Source organism: Anomaloglossus baeobatrachus, chromosome 2 (assembly GCF_048569485.1).
Source record: "Anomaloglossus baeobatrachus isolate aAnoBae1 chromosome 2, aAnoBae1.hap1, whole genome shotgun sequence".
Taxonomy (NCBI): domain Eukaryota; kingdom Metazoa; phylum Chordata; class Amphibia; order Anura; family Aromobatidae; genus Anomaloglossus; species Anomaloglossus baeobatrachus.
In genome coordinates, this window is record NC_134354.1 from 452,408,939 (window position 1) to 452,434,130 (window position 25,192).

The window sequence follows — 25,192 nt, forward strand, 5'->3', positions numbered from 1 at the left end:
ATTCAGTTCAATAGTAATGGTGGTGACAAACTAAAAATAAATGCGATTAGCTGACCAACTATATAAAGATATTTCCCCAGAGATGACAGATGCCTTCCCTTCTATCTCCCTGTGGCAGGGCTCAGATCCCTGTAGAGGCCTGTCTCCTTTCAGAGTCTCACATACCAGTCTTTGCTGTGCCATCACCATCCTTTTCTGACTGACTTAACTCTTACACCTCATAACAGTTAGCTCCTCCCCATAACATGTGACTTTCCGAGAAGCAGTCATTGGTCGACTACATTGCCAATACTCCTTCCCATAAAACTCACTAAAACCTTTACTGATGTTGTCCCTGTAAGAAAATTCACAATTAAATAAGACAAGCAAAGAAATGGGAATAACAGGAAAAACCACATACATTGAGAAAGCAGAAATAACGTAATAAAAATACTTCTATCTCAGAAACTTTATATGATAGAGCAAAACTAAGTATATTTTTGGAAATAGCATATCAAACTCCATAAAACAGATATATTACCTTTTGATGATTTTTTTTCTGCTGACTAGAGTGTAATATTAGCAAACACCTTAAATTAGAAATGTAGTATAGTTCTCCTGATTCACTATTTTGCTTACCTCATGTAGAGGGCATTGCAGGACCTTAGTTATCCATGCATATAGTCACAGCCAGTTAGTTAGTTGCTCGTCGTCATAACCATGGATACCTAAGGTCCTGCAATGCCCTTAACATGAAGTGAGTGACATAGTGAATCAGTAGAACTATACTACATTTCTAATTAGAGGGATTTGCTAATATTATTATTACACCTACTACATATTGGCATAGGATTTTGAGATGGGAATACCCCTTTAACCCCTTCAGCCCCCGGGCACTTTCCGTTTTTGCGTTTTTGTTTTTTGCTCCTTTTCTTCCGAGAGCCGTAACTTTTTATTATTCCGTCAATCTTGCCATATGAGGGCTTGTTTCTTGCGGGACGAGTTGTACTTTTAAACGAAACCATAGGTTTTACCATATATTGTACTGGAAAACAGCAACAAAATTCCAAGTGTGGAAAAACTGCAAAAAAAGTGTCATCGCACAATAGTTTTTGGGATGTTTTATTCACCGTGTTCACTATATGATCAAACTGATGTGTCTATGTGATGCCTCAGGTCGGTGCGAGTTTGTAGACACCAAACATGTATAGGTTTACTTGTATCTAAGGGGTTAAAAAAAATTCACAAGTTTGTCCAATAAAAGTGGTGCACGTTTTGCACCATTTTCCGAAACACATAGCGTTCTTATTTTTTGGGATCTATGGCTCAGTGATGGCTTATTTTTTGCGTCTCAAGCTGACGTTTATAATGGTACCATTTTTGCGCAGATGCTACGTTTTGATCGCCTGTTATTGCATTTTGCGTAAAACTTGCGGCGACCAAAAAACGTAATTTTGGCGTTTGAAATTTTTTTGCCACTACGCCGTTTACCAATCAGATTAATTGATTTTATATTTTGATAGATCGGGCATTTCTGAACGCAGTGATACCAAATATGTGTATATTTATTTATTTTTTAACCCTTTAATTTTCAATGGGGGGAAAGGGGGGTGATTTGAACTTTTAGGTTTTTTATTTTTTTTATTTTTTAAAACTTTTTTTAAAACTTTTTTTTATTTTACTAGTCCCCCTAGGGGGCTATAGCAATCAGCAATCCGATCGCTGATCGTTATCTGCTGATCACAGCAATACAGCTGTAATCAGCAGATTCAGTCACTTTGGTTTTCCCTGTGCTCTCGGCCGAGGGAAAACGAAAGTGAAACATCGTAGCAGCAGGCGTCATCACATTACCCTGTGCTACGATGGCAACCACCGATAGTCACGTGATAACACACGTGACTTCCGGTGGGAGTGGCGGTAAGTAACAAACATGGCCGCGCGCATTTAAATCTTGCTGCCAGACTTTGGCAGCAAGATTTAAGGGGTTAATGGCCGCGGGTGGAAGCGATTCCACCCGCGGCTAGCAGGCACACATGTCAGCTGTTGAAAACAGCTGATATGTGTGCCGATCCACGCCGCCTGCCCGCGGCAGGGGGCGGGGCTTAACGGGACACGATCCTGGACGGATAGATCCGTCCAAGGTCGTGAAGGGGTTAACCTCTTACCAACCACGGGCGGTAAAATTACGTCCTAGCGGTCATAGTGTTAATGTCCCCCGGCTGCTGCCAGCAGCCAGGGGAAATCGGTGCAAATCTCAGCTGATTTGTATAGCTGACATGTTTGCCTGCTAGGCACGAGTGGAATCGCTATCCACCCGTGCTTTTTAACCCCTTAAATGGCGCTATCAAGATGTGACAGTGCCAAATTAACGGGGATAGCGGTAGATCAGTACTCATTGCCTGATGCCAAAAGTCACGTGACGTGATCACGTAGATCTGGTGGTTGTCATGGTAACACAGGGTCATGTGATGACTCCTGTGCTCCCATGACTCAGATCCTGTAAGAAACAGCCGAGTGCTGCTTGTTACAAGAGATGATCATTTCTGCCGGTCTGAGCAATGCTGCTCTGATCGGGATAAAAGAATGAGCGATCAGACTGCTGATTGTTATAGTCCCCTAGAGGACCTAGCAAAATAAAAAAAAGGTTAAAAATGTTTTAAAATTTAAAAAAAAAATAACCCTAAAGTTCAAATCACCCCCCTTTCGCCCCACTGAAAATGAAAGGGTTAAAAAAATTAAAAATATACACACATTTGGTATCGCCGCGTTCTGAAAAGCCCGCTTTATGAAAATATAAAATCAATTAATCTGATCGGTAAATGCCATAGTGGCAAAAAAATTCCAAACTTCAAAAGGACGTTTTTTGGTCGCCACAAATTTTGCGCTAAATGCAATAACAGATAATCAAAACGTAGCATCTGCACAAAAATGGTACCGTTAAAAACATCAGCTCTAGACACAAAAAATAAGCCATCGCTGAGCAATAGATCCCAAAAAATGAAAACACTATGGGTCACGGAAAATGGCGCAAAACGTACGCCACTTTTTTTGGACAAACTTCTGATTTTTTTAACCCCTTAGCTAAAAGTAAACCTAAACATGTTTGGAGTCTACGAACTCGCACCGACCTGAGGTATCATAAAGTAAAGAATCTTAAAGCTCACCTCCCAAATACGACCTGAGGCATCACATCGACACATCAGTTTTACCATAAAGTGAACACGGTGAATAAAATATCTCAAAAACAATAGTGCAATCGCACTTTTTTTTTGCAATTTTTCTGCATTTGGAATTTTTTTGTCATTTTCCAGTACACTATATGGCAAAACTCATGGTTTCATTTAAAATGACAACACATTCAACAAAAAACAAGCCCTCACATGTTGACTGAAAAATAAAAACGTTACGTCTCTCGGAAGAAAAATAGCAAAAAGACAAAAAAAACGGAAAGCGCAAAATCAGCTGGTCGTGAAGGGGTGAATAATACCAGTCCATAGAAGTACTCTATCTCCACCTTGCTAAGGTCTGAATTGAAGTGGAGGTCAGTGCCTGCTAATAATACCACCACAAACCTATCCATCTGGTCTGTCAAAAGTCCCTCTCATCTCATCAGTTCATACAGTCTTATTCAGATATTTCTTTGCCCAGTCTTGGTGTTTTAACTTATGTGTCTTCTTCAGTGGTTGTCAAGTTTCGGCCTCCCTTACCTTGGCCATGTCTCTGAGCACTGAACACCTTGTACTTTTGGGCTCTCCACGGAGGTTGCAGTTCTGGAATATGACAGCACCAGAAGATAATGGTTTCATGGTCGCTTCAAGTTTGATTCTTCTCAAATTCCTGGAAGTTACCGTAATCTGTGATTTTTTGTTGGCAATTTCAATAGTGCTGCATCCCTCTATAAGACTTTTAACATTTTCCGCTTTTTTTGTCCCATTTTTCATGAGGAAAACAAGCTACCTAATAGTTCTGCACACCTTGATGAAGGGTGTTGATATTTTTAGGCCGCACCTTCCCTCATTGCACAAATACATATCACCTGTTCTGCTTCATCCAATAAGCATTCAGACTTACACAGCTTGGAGCTGGAAAATCTACATATAAATGATGATACGGTAAATATTCACTTACTAATAATTGTCCACACAGTGTATATCACATATCGCAACAGTGAATAAAAGAATTCAAAGCTATAATTTGCAAATACAAATATTAGTAAATGTGCTATGTCTTCTTAACCTTCTATTTTCAGCAACAATTTTACACAGTCCAATTTCTTCCTTGCTCATAATTTATCCTTCCACCCTTGCTAAACTATTTTGCAATACTGAATTTATGAATCTGAATAAAATATCCATAGAATTTGGCCAACTACATTTTGAAGATGAAATTTTTCTTTTATCATTCAATGTTCTGCTTTATGCTGCAAATTTATATAAAGATTTTCAAAAACAGTGCAAGTATACAAATCTACATTATTTCATAAGCAGATTCTGGGGATTGATCCCAAAAATGTTATTTAAAAAAAGTACACTACATTAATTGCGCAAGAAATTGTTGGTGTACATGTTAAAAAATCACCATGTGTGGCACCAAATAAAGACTAAAAACATCGTCCTAAATCATTAATTCATGTCCCCTTAAACACTGTTAAATTATAAAAACATCTCAACTGTTAGCTAGAGATTAGCAAATGTATTCAGGTGGAATTTTACAAAGATTCCTATACTTCGGAATACAGATTTTTTTTCAATCATCTCTACTCAAATTCATCAACACAGCAGCCAGCTGAGGCTACCATTTTGTTAAATAGCTGAAGGCTAAGAAAATGGTTAAAAAAATAAAAATACTTACCCGACTGCTTACCTGTCCCTCTATCCCAGCCGCCCATCATCCGATACTCCACACCTCTTCTTTCCTTCAGGACACAGCTACCAGCTCAACTTTGCATCTAATGTCACTGTGCGTTTTACCATTGAGACGTGTCACTCAAATGACAGCAAGTCATGGAATGACTTCAGAGGCCTTGTTGAGCAAGAAGCTACAGCCTGGATTGAAGAGATTGAAGAAGATCCATGCAATGGGACAAGTGGAGTTGATGTAGAGGACCAGATGCCGGTTGCATCAATAATGGGACAGGTGAGCAGTGAGACAACACCAATTTACATCCATACATTTATTATGCTCTGTGTCTGGACTCACCATAACTAGGAATAACTCCACTGCAAATGGAATTTCCTTGTAAAAACGGTGCAATTTGGAGAATTTGAACCTTCAATCATCTGTACTGTTGCCTGCAAACATTGTTTGTACTTATTGTGCTAAAAGTCTTAACCAAAAAAAAAATTTTCTCCTTTGAAATGTTGATCCTCTAAATTTTACCTATTCAATTTGCCAGGGGCGGACACATACACTAAATGGCCCCAATGCATAAACTAAATATAGGCCCCCTCTTATCTAAATGCTCAATATCATAAATCATCTAATTTATTTCTCTAGAACAATCAACCAGTAATTGTGAGCTATGTTGTTTATTAACTCCTAATATAATTGATAGGAGAAAACTGTAGGATTACAGTAGGCCCTATAACTCATCGGGCCCATATGCTATAAATTGTTCCATCCCCTCTTTACTTAGCATTGTTAATGTTTTGCATTCTCACTGATATAAATGAAGCATATATGAATAAATATAATTTCACATTTGCCCAGTTAAGTGCTTTATTTGTTCAGAGGATAGAGATGTGAAATTAACCATGATACCCAAAAACCAAATAAAAGTTCTCACAGAAATGAATGTCCATACAAGGTTCCCCTAAGGTTAATCCATATACCATGTAAATTTATATTTTACTGTTCAGATTTTATTGCATACATGAACCAGGTAGCCTGTCTTATAATTATATAATCTTCTATGATGATAATATGATGTTATTCATAGGCCAAGGCCTAGATGCCTATTGTTTGTATTACCGTCCACTTCACTCAAGTAAAATGTTCCATTGACTAGACAATTTGGGGTCCAGTACATTTCTGTGGTTCACATATACATTACATGCATTGCCCAATTCCTTTTGTTTTCAGAGTATTGTACTGAAGTTCTTAGTCCTATAAATGTCTTCGATAAAATGTATCGCCAATTATTTTGCAGAATAAAGTTACCTAAAAAAGGTTTCAGCTTTCATACTAGATATGTGCTCTCTGGGTGAAAGACTTTTGTAGGTTCTGCCAGTTTGACATTGATTAAAGGCTCCATGTAGTTCTCCAAGGCAGAGAGGTGGGCACTGGGTGCGCAGTCAGTCAGTCAGTATTCATCCACAAAGCATTCATTGCCCACATGCTCAGCTGACTCAAGTTCTACGCTGGACAGAAAACGCCTCATGCACTTCTTGCAGTTGTAATCCAGAGTAGTAGTGTACACAGTTTTTGTGTGCTTTGGATAGACAATTGTGGTGCTCATGAATCTCTGAGGCTTGTTCTTCGGTTCAAAGTGAACTTCAGCTCTGTAGTTGCGCCATGTACAGTTAGGAATGCAGATCACAGTCTGACTACACGAAGACAATCCCAGTCCCACTGGCATATATATATTGTCAATGAAATGCCTGTCCGAGTCATATTTAACGGAGGATGTATACCTGAAAAGAGAGAAAGCTGAATGTTAGTACTACACCAATAAAATAAAGCCAAAATCATAGGGATATAATTAACTAATACAGTTAGGTCCAGAAATATTTGGACAGTGACACAATTTTCGCGAGTTGGGCTCTGCATGCCACCACATTGGATTTGAAATGAAACCTCTACAACAGAATTCAAATGCAGATTGTAACGTTTAATTTGAAGGTTTGAACAAAAATATCTGATAGAAATTGTAGGAATTGTACACATTTCTTTACAAACACTCCACATTTTAGGAGGTCAAAAGTAATTGGACAAATAAACCAAACCCAAACAAAATATTTTTATTTTCAATATTTTGTTGCGAATCCTTTGGAGGCAATCACTGCCTTAAGTCTGGAACCCATGGACATCACCAAACGCTGGGTTTCCTCCTTCTTAATGCTTTGCCAGGCCTTTACAGCCACAGCCTTCAGGTCTTGCTTGTTTGTGGGTCTTTCCGTCTTAAGTCTGGATTTGAGCAAGTGAAATGCATGCTCAATTGGGTTAAGATCTGGTGATTGACTTGGCCATTGAAGAATGTTCCACTTTTTAGCACTCATGAACTCCTGGGTAGCTTTGGCTGTATGCTTGGGGTCATTGTCCATCTGTACTATGAAGCGCCGTCCGATCAACTTTGCGGCATTTGGCTGAATCTGGGCTGAAAGTATATCCCGGTATACTTCAGAATTCATTCGGCTACTCTTGTCTGCTGTTATGTCATCAATAAACACAAGTGAACCAGTGCCATTGAAAGCCATGCATGCCCATGCCATCACGTTGCCTCCACCATGTTTTACAGAGGATGTGGTGTGCCTTGGATCATGTGCCGTTCCCTTTCTTCTCCAAACTTTTTTCTTCCCATCATTCTGGTACAGGTTGATCTTGGTCTCATCTGTCCATAGAATACTTTTCCAGAACTGAGCTGGCTTCATGAGGTGTTTTTCAGCAAATTTAACTCTGGCCTGTCTATTTTTGGAATTGATGAATGGTTTGCATCTAGATGTGAACCCTTTGTATTTACTTTCATGGAGTCTTCTCTTTACTGTTGACTTAGAGACAGATACACCTACTTCACTGAGAGTGTTCTGGACTTCAGTTGATGTTGTGAACGGGTTCTTCTTCACCAAAGAAAGTATGCGGCGATCATCCACCACTGTTGTCATCCGTGGACGCCCAGGCCTTTTTGAGTTCCCAAGCTCACCAGTCAATTCCTTTTTTCTCAGAATGTACCCGACTGTTGATTTTGCTACTCCAAGCATGTCTGCTATCTCTCTGATGGATTTTTTCTTTTTTTTCAGCCTCAGGATGTTCTGCTTCACCTCAATTGAGAGTTTCTTAGACCGCATGTTGTCTGGTCACAGCAACAGCTTCCAAATGCAAAACCACACACCTGTAATCAACCCCAGATTTTTTAACTACTTCATTGATTACAGGTTAACGAGGGAGACGCCTTCAGAGTTAATTGCAGCCCTTAGAGTCCCTTGTCCAATTACTTTTGGTCCCTTGAAAAAGAGGAGGATATGCATTACAGAGCTATGATTCCTAAACCCTTTCTCCGATTTGGATGTGAAAACTCTCATATTGCAGCTGGGAGTGTGCACTTTCAGCCCATATTATATATATAATTGTATTTCTGAACATGTTTTTGTAAACAGCTAAAATAACAAAACTTGTGTCACTGTCCAAATATTTCTGGCCCTGACTGTATGCTAGATCATCTGTAATATTTATATATTTTACTCGCTTCTATTAACCATAGATAGAAACAATGATTCTAGCTTTGGATGCACACAATAGTTCATTGATCTTAATGAGAACTATATAATTATACTTCTTCATTGCACCCCAAGTGGTGATGCAGTGGAATTGAACACTTGATGTTGAGTATATATATTATAACAGATCGCTAGGGGTCAGGTCAGTGGAACACCATCTAATAAGCTTATCGTTAAGGTACTCCTCAAAAGAAAGGGCTCATCTAAAGCATCCAATATGCCACACTATCTTAAAGAAGAACCCCAAACATAAAAATGTTATTTTTTTTAAAATATGTATGTAATGTAGTATTGGTGCATTAGAATATTTGGCAATTGCTATTTACCCCGGATTCCAGAGTTAATCCAGTCCCTATTCTGGGTCACATGACTTCAAACCAAACTGTGTCACCCACAGACTTGGGGAAGGTCCGGCATGGGGCAAAACACACAACACACAGGGGTTTCATCATGACAAACAAGGGGTACACTAGGGGCACTTTAACAATGGTGGGTCCTAGCGCTAGTGAGAGGAAAGATCGACACTTACTCCATTTACCTGCAACTGTACTCTGCACTCCTAGCCAGTCCCTATGCAGGTTCCACACCTGTCGCCAAGCAGGAACCTAAAGCCCTGAGTGACCTTACAATAGTCATGGCTAGTGAGTGGACAAGTAAGGATCACTAGTCCCACCACTGCACTAAAACAACACACCAGGGAAGGAAAACAAACAGGGGAATCAACATAGGATAAACTCTAACTTCTTGGCTACAATCAGGCACCAGGACTGCAGCCTACACCACAATAGACAGAAAGGGTTCCAACAGCTCCTTCCACCTCCAGGCAAAGTCTCAGACTGAGGATTTAGTGTAACCGTAATGAGTAATGCTGCTAGCAAGGAGAAATTAATATTAACCCATTACACTCTAAAAGAAAGGAAGCTACATTTAATATTGAGAGCCATGCATAGGAATAACTCTCTAGCCCTGAATCTGTCACTAGTCACTGGAAGTCACTCTGAAAATATGTCTATTGAGCATTGTTCTGGAGTTGAAGAGGATTACATTGGTGAAGTGAAGTAGTATCACCCCACACAGTGATCTCTGTATGAGGCGGCAAGGTAAAAGAGCGCTCACATGACACTAAAGATGACCAGACTAATGCTAAGAACTGGTGAAGACGACGATCAGTAATTATTGTAAGTCACCTACACTAAATCACATACACATTTGGAAAGAATTAGCTGATAACATTTTTTGATGGGAAAAATTCTTTACAGCTAATGCTGGTAATTTAAACAATGACAATGACAGCTTCCGTAGGTTTGGTCCTTCACATTAGCACTCATAGTCCAAAGTTACACAATGTTTTATGACTTATTAGATATAATACGTAATAAAATATTGATTTCTTATGTGTCTGGCAGCAAAGGTGACATACTAGTTTGGGTACTGTTAGCAAATAGAGCAGGCCATGCTTGCGTACTTTCCTCCAATGAAAGTTAACAAGTAACAGAAACCTAAGCGTTAAAGCACTAGGTATGTGCAGTTTTTCTAGCTATACTTAGAAATTCTCCAGTCTATACTAGTGTGTGTGTGGCAATTGCTATTTACCCCGTGTGTGTGTGTGTGTGTGTGTGTGTGTGTGTGTGTGTGGAATAACCATGTGTCTAGTACAGACCAGTGCAATGTATGGCCCAAAGGCCACAACCAGACCTTTGGCTGTTTCTCTCTGGCCCTCGGCCACTACCTTGCCCAGCATCTCTATTGCTCCGGTACCTCCATTAGATACCTTTGAACACAATAGTAGAGGAGGGAGACGTCGGCTGCCTCTTCCACCATTCACCCTGTGTGCCTGGGATGTCACTAGATCGGTCCTGCTGTGCAGAGCCTCAGTCCACATGTGCACAGACAAAAGCAATACATCAGGGGAACATGGCTAAGTGTAAGAAAGTAGTTGAGGGAAACTGTGGATACTTCATACAGTGTGTATGGAGCTTTAAAAGGTATTATACTGTGGTGGGGACTGTGAATTCCACTATACTGTGTACTCAGACTGTATATTCTATTATACTGTGTGGGGGTGATTGTGTGGGTAATCATACTGTATGGGGAGAAGTGGGGGCCATCATACTGCATGTAGGCAGACTGTGGAGTCCATCATGCTGTGGAGGCATAATATTTTGTGATCTGGACTGTGGGGTCCATCGTATCACCATCATAGACCCCCTTGGCAATCATACTATGTTGGAGCTGTCTATTCTGTGTAAGGGGGCATCATTTTGAGCCATGATATTATAGGTTGGTCATCATACTGCGTGGGGTATCATTCTGTGTGTAAAAACTATGGGGGCATCATATTGCATGTGGGGATGCTTAGAGGACATGTGTGTGTCGGGCATCATGCTATGTGGGGAAATGGTGATCAAGATATTAGGGCTAAATATCAGGAGTATTGTGAATTACTGTTTTTAATAAAAAAATATATTGAATGCTCACTATTAAGTGATAAAATTAAAGTAAAATGAGACCAATAATTTTACCATAAATGAACCAGTAAATGCAAATGAAAATTCCAAGTGCTGTGAAATAGTTAAAAATAAAATGCAACTTCACAATTGTTTTGTTTTGGTTAGCTCATACAGCATTCAATGTAAGATAAAAATGAGCTGGAAACAGAGTTCTTCATGTCAGTGCTATTATGGAAATGCCAAACTTGTAACTTTTTTTAATATTATTATTATTAATTTATTTAAGTGGTGAAAAAAAAAATCAGAAGTTTGTAAAAAGGAAATTCCATTTAACCTGTAATGTGTTCATTTTTCAGACAATGTTTTTTTTCATGGTGAGCTGTTGTTTTTATTGGTGGCATTTTGGATTAAATATGACATTTTGATGTTTTTTAATCACATTTATGGTGGAGTTGCGATGACTACAAATTTGCAATTCTGGCGTTTCATTTTTTTTCTCTTTATAGTTTTACTACACACATTAATTAATTTAATATTTTGATTAATCAGACTTTCTGGGATGCGGCACAACAACACGTATCTTTTATTTTTTAATGGGGATTGAGGGTGTGAATCACATTTTTATACATTTTTAAAACCTTGAACATATCTATTCACTTGTTCTATATGCTGCAATACTACAATATTAACCTATGGAATAGTGCCCCTCAGGTAAACACATCTTAAATGCTGCTGTCAAAAATGGACAGCAGCATTTAAAGGGAACCTGTCACCAGATTTGGTGACTATAAGCTGCGGTCATCACCACTGAGCTTTTATATACAGAATTCTAGAATACTGTATATAAGAGCCCAGGCCGCTCTGTAGACCGTAAAAAACACCTTTATTATACTCACCTAGGGGGCTGTCCATCCGATGGGTGTTGATGCTCATTCGATCCAATGCCTCCTATCTGCAGCGATCGCCGTCCTCCTTCTTTTGAGGCCCATGTGCATGACGTGTCCTATGTCAACCACGCTGGCCGAGATTGAGGTCCTGTGCAGGTACACTTTGATTTGCTTAGCTCAGGGCAGATCAAAGTATTGTAGTGCGCATGCGCAAGCGGTCTTTAACCTTTTCTCGCACCTACGCATTACAGTACTTTAATCTGCTCTGAGTAGGGCAATGCAGGCCTGTGTGGATGATGTAGGATACAACATCCATACTGGGCTGGGGAGAAGGAGGACGGAGACTGCCACAGAGAGGAGGCGCCGGACCAGAGAGCAGCGACACCCATCGGACCGGACTGTCCCCTAAGTGAGTATTATAAAAGTGTTTTTTATGTTATACAGAGCAGCCTGGGCACTTATCTACAGTATTCTGAAATGTTGTATACAAGAGCCTACTAGTGGTGGCCACAGCTTACAGTCAAGAAATCTGGTGACAGGTTTCCTTTAAGGGTTGAAGAGCAGAAATTGGAGCTGAGGCACAATCACTGCTGTTGCGGGCAATGCCAAATGTACAACAAATCTATCGGGTATGTTGAAGGCTCAGCTCCTGAGCCCACTCCACACGCTGGAACTCCATATGTCAGAAAGGGGTTAAATTGTATACAGTGTTCAATAATATTTTTCATTTTTACATAAACGTTGACCACTAGTAATGCCCAAGTGTAATTATGTTCTGGCTGATGATACCATAGAAAAATATAAAGAAGCCTTGCCCTTAATAATAATATAGAGACAGGTATAGCACAGTAAGTAGCTACTTGAATAAGTAGAGCAAACATGCGAGCACACACAATTCCCATAATACTTTGATTTGATATTCATGAGGATAAGTTGTGCCAGAAATGTGCTCCGAACATCCAGTGCTCATTTTACCATCCGGTTTTCCAATCATGTGGAAGTCAGTTTTTATGTCTGAAGTGTTAAATGTCCTGTAGCATTTGCTGACAAGTTTTCTCTGGTGGAAAACACACTATTATTTTAACATTTAGACTCTACATGTTGCCATGTATTTGCTATGCAATTTATATATTTAAAGAACAGTTTTGCAATACACGGATTTGATTGAAAAGTGATTTGGGACAAGGCTAAAAATAATCTTTTTATTTGTAACTAACACTTCATCATGGGCAAAATAAGAACACGATTGATAGGAGGAGACACCACGGGTTATAAAAAAGGCTAAGATCAATCCAAGGAGGAAGAGTTACAAAATTGTTTCCATATATTCACATGACGGCCAAGAACAATTGGAGCTGCTTGCAGCAGCGGAAGAAAGGTTTACTAGAAACAAGATATCAATAAAGCCTTATTTAACATCAGCTGTAGCCACTGTTTCTGCTTTATTGAACTGTTATGCCTCGGTAAATCTATAGCGTACAGTCGATTTCACACGTACGGACCATGATGTCCAGACCAGCTGTAGGTCTCCTGACCTTAGCTTAACAGCCTTATATGTGCCTACGAGGCTTTTGAATTCAGATTAGGAGAGCAGCGGCTGATCTAGATATGTATCTATGGATCAGAACAGCGACAAAAACATACCATTGGTGCAACTTGTGCAGCTACGAAGGGTCCCAAGAGGTAAGAGGGCCTGCTACCACCTTCAAAGCAGATGGAATTGAGCAATATGATGAGCTATTGGACTGCAAAGGGCCCATATTTTGTCCCTGCACAGGGGCCATCTTTGTCCATGTCTGCCAATGAAAAAGAACTATGCCTAAAGAGAGTTTTTTTGGCATACACTGACGACCAAAAGGATAACAATGTTTTGAACTTTTGACTTTCAGGCTCCATTCTCGACAATCCACTACAGCTACAAATGTGAGACGACCTTCATTGTATAGACAAACATCTTGGCTATCTCACACATAAATTTGACTTGCAACTATTCAGTATATGATTAGGTATGCACATTTTTGTCATGCCACTGTATTGTTACTGTTTTTCTTCTAAAAATTAAAATTAAAACTTTTATTTTTTGTTAGTATTTTGTAAATCTTCTTTGGCTTTCAACACTGACTGAATCCTTCTGGTCATACTATTGATCAGATTCAAGTAAGTCTGGACTGAAATCTGATCCCAGTTCTCTTCTACATGTTCTCAATGTTGGTGCATACTGGTCGACTCACTTGGGTATGTATACAGCTTTTTCTTAAACTCTACCCACCAGTTTTCAATTGGGTTGAGGTCTGGGGACTGGGGGGGCCAATGCAGCACCTCTACTACTTCATTGTGATGGAACTATTTCTTCGCCAATGTCGATTTATGCTTCAGGTCGTTGTCCTGCTGGAATACTATGTTATCTTTTTCATACCCATAGTACTTGAGTGTATGAAGTAACTTGCCTTCTAGGATACTCACATATAGCTCAGAATTGAGACCACCATCAATCCTGGTCCAGTATCCAACGCCTTTGGCTGTGAAACAACCCCATATCATCAAATTTCCTCCATCGAAATTGACAGTTCCTTCAATTTCTCAGTCTGGTAACTTATTTTCCCTTGTTTCTTTCAAACCCATTTGCACCCATGAGAGCCTAGTCTATTGACTTTCATCTCATCACTCCAAATCACCCTTTTCCAGTCTTCTACTGTCCACGTTTCCTACTTTTTTGGAAACTAGAGCCGACGATTCTTATGATGATACTGAGGTTGAGACTTCTTCAGCTTTTTTGGGACACCAATCCAGACTTGTGTAACGTGTGTCGCACAGTGCTTGTATAGACGCCTGTGATTTCACTATTACAAAGCATACGAGCCACCTCCACTGTCGTGTTTGTTGCACCAGGACTGATAGACCTTGTGATTAGCCAACTTATGGACTCCAATATTTTGGCTGGACTTCGACCAATTGGCTTTGGAATGGATGGACGGACTTTATTTCATATTCTAACTGTTATGGTACTCACATAGTGCAGTTTTCTTGGCCGCAAGACCACCATTGATGAGGTGAATGATGATGTTTCTTTTTTCTTGGCAAATCTTCATGGCTGCTCCTTGATATGAACCAGTCACCTTTCACTTGGGAATCAACCTAATAACACACTGAGCTATTAGGGAATGTCATAACAAGTTGTAATTCGTAGAAAATAGGAAGAAAAATAATTTTCCAGGAGCAAAACAGTATCAATGCAGTGACATGACAAGAATCTGTATAATATAGTTGAAAGTCAAATTTATGTATGAAATAGCCAATATGATTGTTTTTAAAATGAAGGTAGTCTCACACTCAAAGCTGTAGTGGATGGTGAGATATGGAGCCTGAAAGTCAAACATTGTTACCCTTTTGCTTTTCATTGTAAATTGGGCCAGTCTGTTTATTTTTTTTCTATTGTGCTAAAATGCATATTTAGCTTCTCTGTCTGGTACTGGGGTATAATATATAAAATATGATATACTGGATTGTAAAATAAGAGCTAGTAGCATACCATGAAAGATTCAAAGGTTAGCAATAATCTACTGTTAAAAAAATATATAAGGGCACATGCTACCTATAAAGTAAGGTAAAGGTTTATAAATTCATTTTTGCCAAGACTATTTTCCTGGTACAAAGAATTGCTTAGTAGAAGAGGAACAACGTTCGCAAATGTCAGAAAATGTCATGTCATTGAAAGCAAATACTGTACCACACACCAATTAAAAAAGGCTCATTTTAATGTGCAAGGAAGTTAACTTCATGGCTAAATATTAACTACATCAGTTATTTGTCCAACTCCTACATCTGCATCTAAAATATTTATTCACCTGAGATATTCATTCTGCAAATACCACAGTACAATACTTCACCCGCCTCCATGTTGTTATAAGGCACAAGGGTGTACGTGTGCATGACCACAGCGAGAATAGAAATGGTAGCTCTACTGAGTAAAAAGGAACTGATTTGCTGCCAAACACTACTAACTCTGTAATACAGCGCTTGAAAAAGCATTCATACCCAGTGAACTTTTCCACATTTTTCACCTTGCAGCCACAAACGTAAATGTATTTTATTATGATTTTGTGTGATATACCAACGCTAAGTGGAAAGTATTTGTGAGGTATAAAGGAAATGATAAATGGTTTTCTAAATATTTAAAAATATAAATCTGAAAATTGTGACGTAGATTGTATTCAGCCCCGAATCAATACTTTGCAGGACCACCTTTTGCTGCAATTACTACTGCAAGTCTTTTGGGGTCTGTTTCCACCAGCTTTGCTCATCTAGAGGTTGAATTGTTGCCCATTCATCTTTGCAAAATAGCGATAGGTCAGTGAGATTGGATGAAGAGCAGTTTTCAAATCTTACCACATATTCTCAATGTGATTTATGTCTGGACAATTCACACACATGAATATGCTTTGATCTAAACATCTCCATTGTAGCTCTGGCAGTATGTTTAGGGTTGTTGTCCTGCTGGAAAGTGAACCTTCGCACCAGTCTTAAATCTTTTGCAGCCTTTAACAGGATTTCCTCCTGGATTTCCCTGTATTTAGCTCATCCATCATCTCCTCATCAACTTTGACAGCTTCCCTGTCCCTGCTGAAGAAAGGCATCCACACAGCATGATGCTGCCACCACAATGTGTGACAGTGGTACTATTGTTTTCAGCATGAGATGCAGTGTTCATTTTCTGCCACACAGAGTGTTTTGCATTTAACCCAAAAAGTTCTTTTTTGGTCTTATCTGACCAGAGCATCTTCTTCCACATGCTAGCTGTGTCCCTTAGTTGGCATTTTGCAAACTGCAAATGTCATTTCTTATGGCTTGCTTTAAAAAATGGCTTTCTTCTTGCCACTTTTCCATAAAAGTTAGATATGAGGAGTATATGACTAATAGTTGTCCCACCTGAGCTGTGGATCTCTGTAGCTCCTCCAGAGTGACCACGGGCCTCTTGGCTGCTTCTCTATTTAGTGCTCTCCTTGCTTGAGATGTCAATATAGGTGGATGACCATGTCTTGGTAGGTTTGAAGTCATGCCATACTCCTTACATTTTTGGATAATGGATTGCATAGTGCTCTTTGAGATATTCAAAGCTTGGGCTATTGTTTTATAACCTAACCCTGCTTTACTCTTCTCCACAACTTTATCCCTGATGTGTCTAGTTTGTCCCTTGGTTTTCATAATGGTGTTTGATCTGAAATGTTCTCAAACAAACCTCTGAGGCCTTCACAGAACATCTGGAGTTATATTGAAAATAGGGGGCTGTCCATCCGATGGGTGTTGATGCTCATTCGATCCAATGCCTCGAAAATAAATTACACACATGTGAACTGAATAAGTGACTTATGGAGGCAATTGGTCAATGAGTACTTTATTTAGTGATATCAGTCTAAAGAGGGCTGATTTCTATTTTTAATATATTTAGAAAACTATGAATCATTTTGTTTACACTTCCCAAATACTTGCTACTTTGCGCAGGTATATCCGATAAAATCACAATAAAACTACTACTAATTGTAATTTTTATTACAACATATTCCGAAGCACTTTACAATTCTCGCAGAGTGCAGTGTGAGCCGGGAGTGGCTGCTGCTTAAAGTCTATGAAGTCTTGTTCTGATACTCCATAGTCTTTGATCAAGGTAATCGGGGCATGTTGTGGGAACCTCTGGACTATGTCTGACCTGGGAGCTTTACTCTCTTATAAATTGGTGAATGAGAGACTATCTATTGATTTTATTTCTCTCTTTTTATGCCTTTCAAGATTTCCATTTGTTGGGTTGCATCACATTCCCTGGAGTATGTTGGAATCCCTGGACAACGTCTGACCTGCATGTTTGTTTGTTTTTTACAAAATGGTGAGCCATTGTCTGTATACTTTTTTCTTTCGATCTAATAGGTTAATAACGGGGGTGTCTAATAAACAGCTCGCCATTACTACCAGGGCGAGCTGATTCCAGCTCATACTACACAGCTGACATAAAGCCCAACTACCATTACTCCGATTGCCACCGCATCAGGGCAATCAAGAAGTGAAAAAATTGGTGCACTTTATGTGCTGCGCCACTTCTGGGGCAGTTGCAGGCTGCTATTTTTAGGCTGGTAATGGCCCAATAGCCATGTACCTTCCCAGCCTGATAATATCAGCCCACAGCTGTCTGTCTGTCTGTTTCACCTTTGTTGGTTATCAAAAATAGGGGGAACCCTATGTTGTGTTTTATTAATTATTTTTTTTATTTATTAGGTTAAACCAGGCTAAACAACATTTAGTGTCACATGAGAGGCACTAAGGAGTTCAAGGGTATGATATGTAGGGGTGTTGGGAAATTAGATATCTGCAGCATATCGATCTCTCTATCTATTCTATCTATATTTCTATCATCTAGCTATATCTTTATATTTAGATGTGTCTGTATATCTGGGTTTGTGTGTACTGGGACGTGAGCACTTATAGTGTTTCTTATGAGATGGGGAAGGTTATAATTATATATGATTTAAACCACAATAATCTGTAATTATTATCAAGAAATTCTGCAGCATCAAAAACTTAACAAAGACTGATTGTGGGAACGTAGCCTTATAACTACTGGCCCTAATTAATAGTTAACTCGTATTGCAAGTTTTGTGGTAATGTTTAGGGAAGTACCTTGGGATGTTTGACATTTCTCTTATCTAAGAGAGTCACTCATCTAAATACTGTAATTTCCAAGGATTTGCAATGTGTACAAAGTGCTTACTTGTTCTATTCAGCTTTAACCGGTGACTAATATTTTAATGTATCTTTGTACTGGAATAATGTGTTATAAATTACAATTTCCACACGCTACCTTATCTCTTTGGGTGGCAATGGATCCAACTCCACACCTTCTCCAAATGATAGAGGGCACAGCCGTGGGGTGTAGCTGCTTGACAGGCTTAGCGATGGTGACGTACTCTATGAAAAATAAGTATATAGTATTATACCAGGCATCATAAAACAAAACCTTTAAATAAATACAGTAAATATAAAATAAGAAATCATAAATTATTTATTTATTGTTTTTCTCACTTATGACACTAAATGTTAACGGGAACCTGACAGCTGATACATGTTTCCCAATCCATGGCAGCGTGTATCAGACACTAACTACATTATTTCAGCCAGGTACATTTCACTATGAAATACTGTGGCATTTTAGTGAAAAACATAGCTGCCGGGGACCGAACCGCACAGGAGTGTAGTAAGACAGGCGGGTATCCCTGCCCACTGCCATGGGCTGACAGATCTCTTCCTGTGTGTGTATAGGGAGAGACATGTCACTCCAGGGCAGTAAGCCGGGAGATAGCGCTGGGACCGCATGTCCAACTAGTTTCCTGTGCAGCTCGGTCACGGGCAGCTTTTAAAGTATTTTTTTACTGCAATCCTAGATCCAGCACCTGATATATGATACCTGTTGATTATATATATATATATATATATATATATATATATATATATATAAAATTATATTCCTTGCAAAGCTTTGTTATACTGAATCTGGCAGGTGATACATGCTGCCTGATCACCAGGCAGCATATATTAGACACTGGCTGTATTATTTCAGTTATGTATGTTTGACTCTGTAACACTGAGGCATTTCAGGTTAAAACATACTTTAAAGGGAACCTGTCAGGTCCCATATGCTTCTAACCTAGAAGCAGGGTTATGTGTGACCTAGAAACACCTTCCTACCCTTTCTGCTTGCTTCTCGGCTTCAGACGCGCACTGCGCATGCTCAGAAGACTCCTGCAGTAGTTCCGGTCATGTGCAGAGCGCGTCTGAAGCTGGCAAGTAAACAGCTGAGACAGCACGTTACCGGAACTGCAGGAGTCTTCTGAGCATGCGCAGTGCGCGTCTGAAGCTGAGAAGCAAGCACTTAGATAACAAGGCTGCGGGAATGGCAAGTGCGCACGAGCGAGATCTCATGGAGTGATGGGGATGTCACTCATGTAAATCCATTATATCACGCCCACAGGGCAATGCGACACCCAGGGGGCTACAGCCTCTGCTCATTTACATACGGAACACATAAGTAATAAAACACAATTTTATACATTCATATTACACATTATTACAACACAGGGATGGGTAGGAAGGGGTTTCTAGGCCACACATCACCCTGCTTCTAGATTAGAACGCATAAGGGACCTGACAGGTTCCCTTTAAAAGCTGATGGTGACTGACCTGCAAAGGAGACTAGTCAGACAGGCGGGACCGGTGGCTTCTCCGCCCCTGGAGTGACCGTTCTCAATGTGGCAGAGTTTCATAGTCAAACATATCTGTCTGAAATCATGCAGCCAATCTCTAATATATGCTGCCTTGTCAGGTTCCCTTTAACAAAAAATAAAACTAATACAATAGATATAACACAGATATAAAGAAAATATCTATATCATAATGTAACAATATTGAATGAAACATCCTGTACAATATTTTCCAATGGGAAACTTTCAGGTAATTTAATTCATTTAACAAGAATTATGTAAAGTCTATGAACCAGCAGAGGTTAACTGTCTTTTATTTATTTCTATTGCATACAGTATATATTGCTGCAATACTTTACAGACACTGTCATCGTTCTCAGTCTCAATTTAAATTCCCTATCATTATGTCTTTGGAGCATGGGATCCCAGTGGTAAACCCATAAAAACACTGAGAGAACAGACAAACCCCATAAAGAGTTCTTTTAATGGGGTTGTGCTATGACACACTTTTCTATTCCAGTAAAACTGCTAAAAAGTAATAAAAAAACTGATAAAACAACGTCATAATAAAAGTGGCGATATAATGTATATTGCCAAAATCATTTTGAAAATCTTTTACTTTTCTTACACATCTCATTATTATCAATACTAATTTCTGAAATCAGAAAACCAGATAATATTTGTATTTAAAAAAAAACAGGGAGAGGTAATTCCCCCTATATAGTCTGTACAAAACTTCTAAGCAGCAAGTATTGGCAGTGATCTACGTAATTCAGAATGGACACAATTGAAGGATATCCCTTCTGTTTTAGTAATGTGCAATAACTAGCGTAAGATCGGGTGAAGATATCCTTTAAACATTTACCTATGCTTCCTAGAACATAACACCCAGTAATGGGAAAATATGGGGGAAAGGGAGGGTCACTTTAATTCAGAGGATTTCTGACAAACTGAGAACATGATTGATATATATATATATATATATATATATATATTTATTTATTTATATTCGTATAGTTATATATATATATAATGTATATATAAATATATACACATATATATATAATGTGTGTATATATATATATATATATATATATATATATATGCATATTTTATACATATACACACACATTTTTAAAAAAAAGTATTAAAGACAAAACATCAGAAAGTCCTGAGGGCGAAGAAAACTCCTCACATTCCTGAACAGGCTAAACAATGTTATCTGTACACATTATATTTGCTGAAAGTTAACTAATAGCAAATTAAACATTGTATTAAAAGGCATTCCCTATCGACATGTTCCTTGCTCATGGGTGTGAAGTTTGGAGAATGGAGGGTTCTCTTTATTCAACACTTTCAAGCTTGAAAAATAAATATGTTACAACCACAGTAAGGAAAGATCTTCATGAAAAATTCTTCAATTTGACATGTTATTTTGGGGATTCTCCTTTCAGCTGCTGTTGCCTGGAATTCCCTCCACAAGGCTTTCCATGAGAGGTTATTTTAAAACACTGTTCAGAGGGGTTCTTTAGGGCAAAGCCATATCTGATAGCAATGTTATTTTAGTTAGAAGTTTTCCCACCATATACTTTTATGGTACCTCAATAGAATGTGCTAAAGCATGTCTAATCAGTTCAACCACTAGAGACTCACGCATTGAATTTAAAGAAAAAGAAGTGCCGTGCTGTTCTTTGTGAATGTTTTTCTTTATAACCTACCATGAATGAAAATTATGTTCAGACAAATGCTATTGTGAATAAAGCCTTTTGGTATTTTACCTCTACATGTATGTAAAGGCTCCCATACACATTCGATAAATATTAGCTGAGGATGGCATGGCAGACGGCTCTCTCCCAACTCCCCCATACACAGTAATGCTCATATCCACTCATTTGGCAGTGGCTAATCTACAGGAAAAAAAACAAGGGTCGCCTGGACTGTCATCTGCTGGGGAGAGTCAGGAGGTCCTCATACAAGGTAATGCTCATATCCACTCCTCCAGCAGTGTCTTATCTACAGGGAAAAAACAAGGATCAAATAGGACCATCATCTATTGAGAAGAGTCAGGAGGCCCTCATGTATAGTAATACTCATATCGATTCCTTCGGCAGTGGCTAATCTACAGGGACAAAAACTAGGGTCGCCTGGACTGTCATCTGCTGGGGAGAGTCAGGAGGTCCTCATACACGGTAATGCTCATATCCACTCGTCCAGCAGTGTCTTATCTGCAGGGTAAAAACAAGGATCAAATAAGACCATCATCTTTTGAGGAGAGTCAGGAGGCCCTCATGTACAGTAATGCTCATATCGAATCCTCCGGCAGTGTCTTATCTACAGGAAACAAACAAGGATTGCCTGGACCATCATCTGTTGAGGAGAAATGGAAGAATGGCACTCCTAGAGATATGATTGGTGCCGGGATAGGGTCCAACTCCGTAAAATGAAATTAAAGAATCCGGCACTCAAACGTATTGGATGAAGCAAAAAGATCCTTTTAATGGGTCGCACCATACAAAGTGTATAAAATACCAAGAAGAAGAAAATCCAGCACTCGTGTCCAAAAATTGTATAAAATCTTGCTTTTTCCTGTTCCTCCAGTGGATTGAGATTAAGAGCATGTAGCTCGAAACGCGTACCCCCCTGACATCTCATCTCATCTGTATGGAGATTTTTTATACTCTATGGATATGATACATTTCCATTTTATTATGAATTAAATAAAAAAGCAAGATTTTATACAATTTTTGGACACGAGTGCTGCATTTTCTTCTTCTTGGAGTTTCACAGCCGGGCCGGCTTTACCGTGCACCTGTCTTCTATGGGAGTCTCCATGATGTCTGGGTGAGCTGATTCTATTCCTTTGTTTCCAAAGTGTATAAAATAATATGACGTTTCGATCTCACCGACTGTTATCAAAAAATACACTAAAGAACAAAGAAAAAAAGAAAAATACAAAAAATTATAACTAAGGACATGACACAGAAAGGAAATTACATGTGAAAACAAGGAGTGAACAGAAAAAAAAAGCCGCTAGGTGGCAGTATGTAAGATGTATAACGAAATTTGTAAAAAAACCATATCATATGGGGAAAAAAATTACAAAAACAGAAAAGAGGCCACTAGGTGGCAGTACGAATAACAACATCAAATGCATAGTGAACATGGTGTGTATGAGTTTTAGAAACATAAATCTCATGAAGGACATCAAAAACAGTGTTCCGTAATGACTCAAAGACGATGCCTGGCTAGAAATATCCCGAAAGAAATATAGAGTGTCCACATGATATACGGGACAAATACTAGAAAATATAAGCAGTCACATGATATACATAGAAAATGATGGGCAAGACAATGGACCAGCAAACAATCAGTTAATGCAGGGTAACTTTACGAGGGATATGGGCTTGATTAGACCATGTTAATAAGTAGTATCTGTCAAAAGTGCGCACAGTGGATGACGGCTCTGGCTGTGAACGGTGCACAATGTAGGAATCTATGAGAACAGGAGGTAATGATATGAGACAATATGCTGTTAACCATACAAAGGTAAAAGATGTCTGCTGGTGACTTACCACTGTGGCGTGTATGAGAATGTTATGATGCCTAGGTAAGGTGTCTTAACACTGGGGAATATGGCATGTAGTGTATTTTTTCTCTCTTTTCTTTTTTCTACACCTCCCTTTTTCCCTTATATTTCCAGCCAGGAATCGCCTTCCAGTCATTACGGAAGACTGTGTTTTTGATGTCCTTCATGAGATTTATGATTCTAAAATTCATATACACCATTTTCACTATGCATTTGATGTTCTTATTCGTGCTGCCACCTAGTGGCCTCTTTTCTGTTTGTGTAATTTATTCCCCATATGCTATGGTTCTCTTACCAGTTTCATTATACATCTTACATTATTGTTTGTACTTCCACCTAGCGGCTTTTTTTCTGTTCACTCCTTGTTTTCATATGTAATTTCCTTTCTGTGTTATGTCCTTAGTTATGATTTTTTGCATTTTTCTTTTTTTCTTTGTTCTTCTTTAGTGTATTTTTTGATAAAGGTTGGTGAGACTGAAACGTCATATTATTTTATACACTTTGTATGGTGTGACGCATTAAAGGGATCTTTTTGTTACATCCAACACGTTTGAGTGCCGGATTCTTTCATTTTATTCTGTTGAGGAGAGTCAGGAGGCCCTCACACAGCGTAAAGCTCATATCGACTCCTACGGCAGTGTCTTATCTACAGGGAAAAAAAAGGATCCATGGACCTGTGGTGCCAGGACGTCACAGGAACTACACCAACACACCCCACACCCCGGTCAGGCACACCAAAGCCAAAACAGAAATCCTTGTTGCCTTCCTCCAGGGGCTGATGTCCACACCAGGGGGTGGGCCAGGCGGGTGGTCCCGCCCACCAAGGAGTTCACAGTCCTGGAGGCGGGAAAAGAGTCAGTTTTTTTAGTGAGAGTTTGAAGTGGAAGGAAGGAAAGTGGCAGTAGAGCAGACTGCAGTTGGTCCGGGTGTGTGGCCCGGACGGAGCAGCAAGGTTGGCAGACGGTGGTGACCGTCTGCAGGAGAGGTCTATTGGAGCTAGCCGTAAGGACCGTGGATGGGCGGTGGCCCGGCGGTACCGGACCGGTACGCAAAGAGAAGCCAGCACCAACCGGCAGGGCTTACGGACCCCGACAAGGCTAGGAGTCGCCACTGAAATTGTCAAATCCGTTAGCGAAGGGAACCTCCGGGGTTTCCCAGCAGCCAAGTCCCGATAGAAGGCAACAGTCCAACCGTTAGAGGGAAACACAGCTACCGCCAAGGCTACAGTTCCCAGGGCCAGAGCCTGCGGGCAAAAGGGGCTCCTTCAGCACATATCCAAGCTGGGGAGCGGGTTACCGGTGGGAACCCATTGGAACCATACACACTACACAGGTGCAGGGAAAGGCAGTCACCATCAACCTGCCGGGAGGAGAAACACCGCAGCCGTCTGTGGGACCCATCCATCCAGCCATTTGTTTTACCAGAGACTGTGTATTCGTTACTGGCTGAGTGAGTACCACCGTGCCGTGCGGCACAGTGCTGCCCCCGCGACCCTGCACCTCGTCAGGCCCCGTAACCCGCCTGCCATCCATCCCTACCTACCCCATCACTGGGCCCCGGGACAACTAACCCCCTACCCACGGAGGGGAGAAAACAACATCCAAGCTTCTCCCTG

The 25,192-nt window shown here is 39.8% G+C and overlaps 1 protein-coding gene across 1 annotated transcript in view; it reads right to left on the reverse strand.

Moving 5' to 3' along the window:
* Positions 1 to 5,415: 5,415 nt before the first annotated feature.
* RFLNB (refilin B) overlaps positions 5,416 to 25,192 on the reverse strand; it is a 32,470-nt gene continuing 12,693 nt past the window's right edge. The window contains exons 2-3 of the mRNA XM_075334210.1: positions 18,596 to 18,702; positions 5,416 to 6,611 (exon numbers count right to left, since the gene is read on the reverse strand). Of these exons, the coding sequence (XP_075190325.1) occupies positions 6,281 to 6,611; positions 18,596 to 18,702 (438 nt within the window). The 3' untranslated portion in view covers positions 5,416 to 6,280. The remainder of the gene's footprint in view (positions 6,612 to 18,595; positions 18,703 to 25,192) is intronic.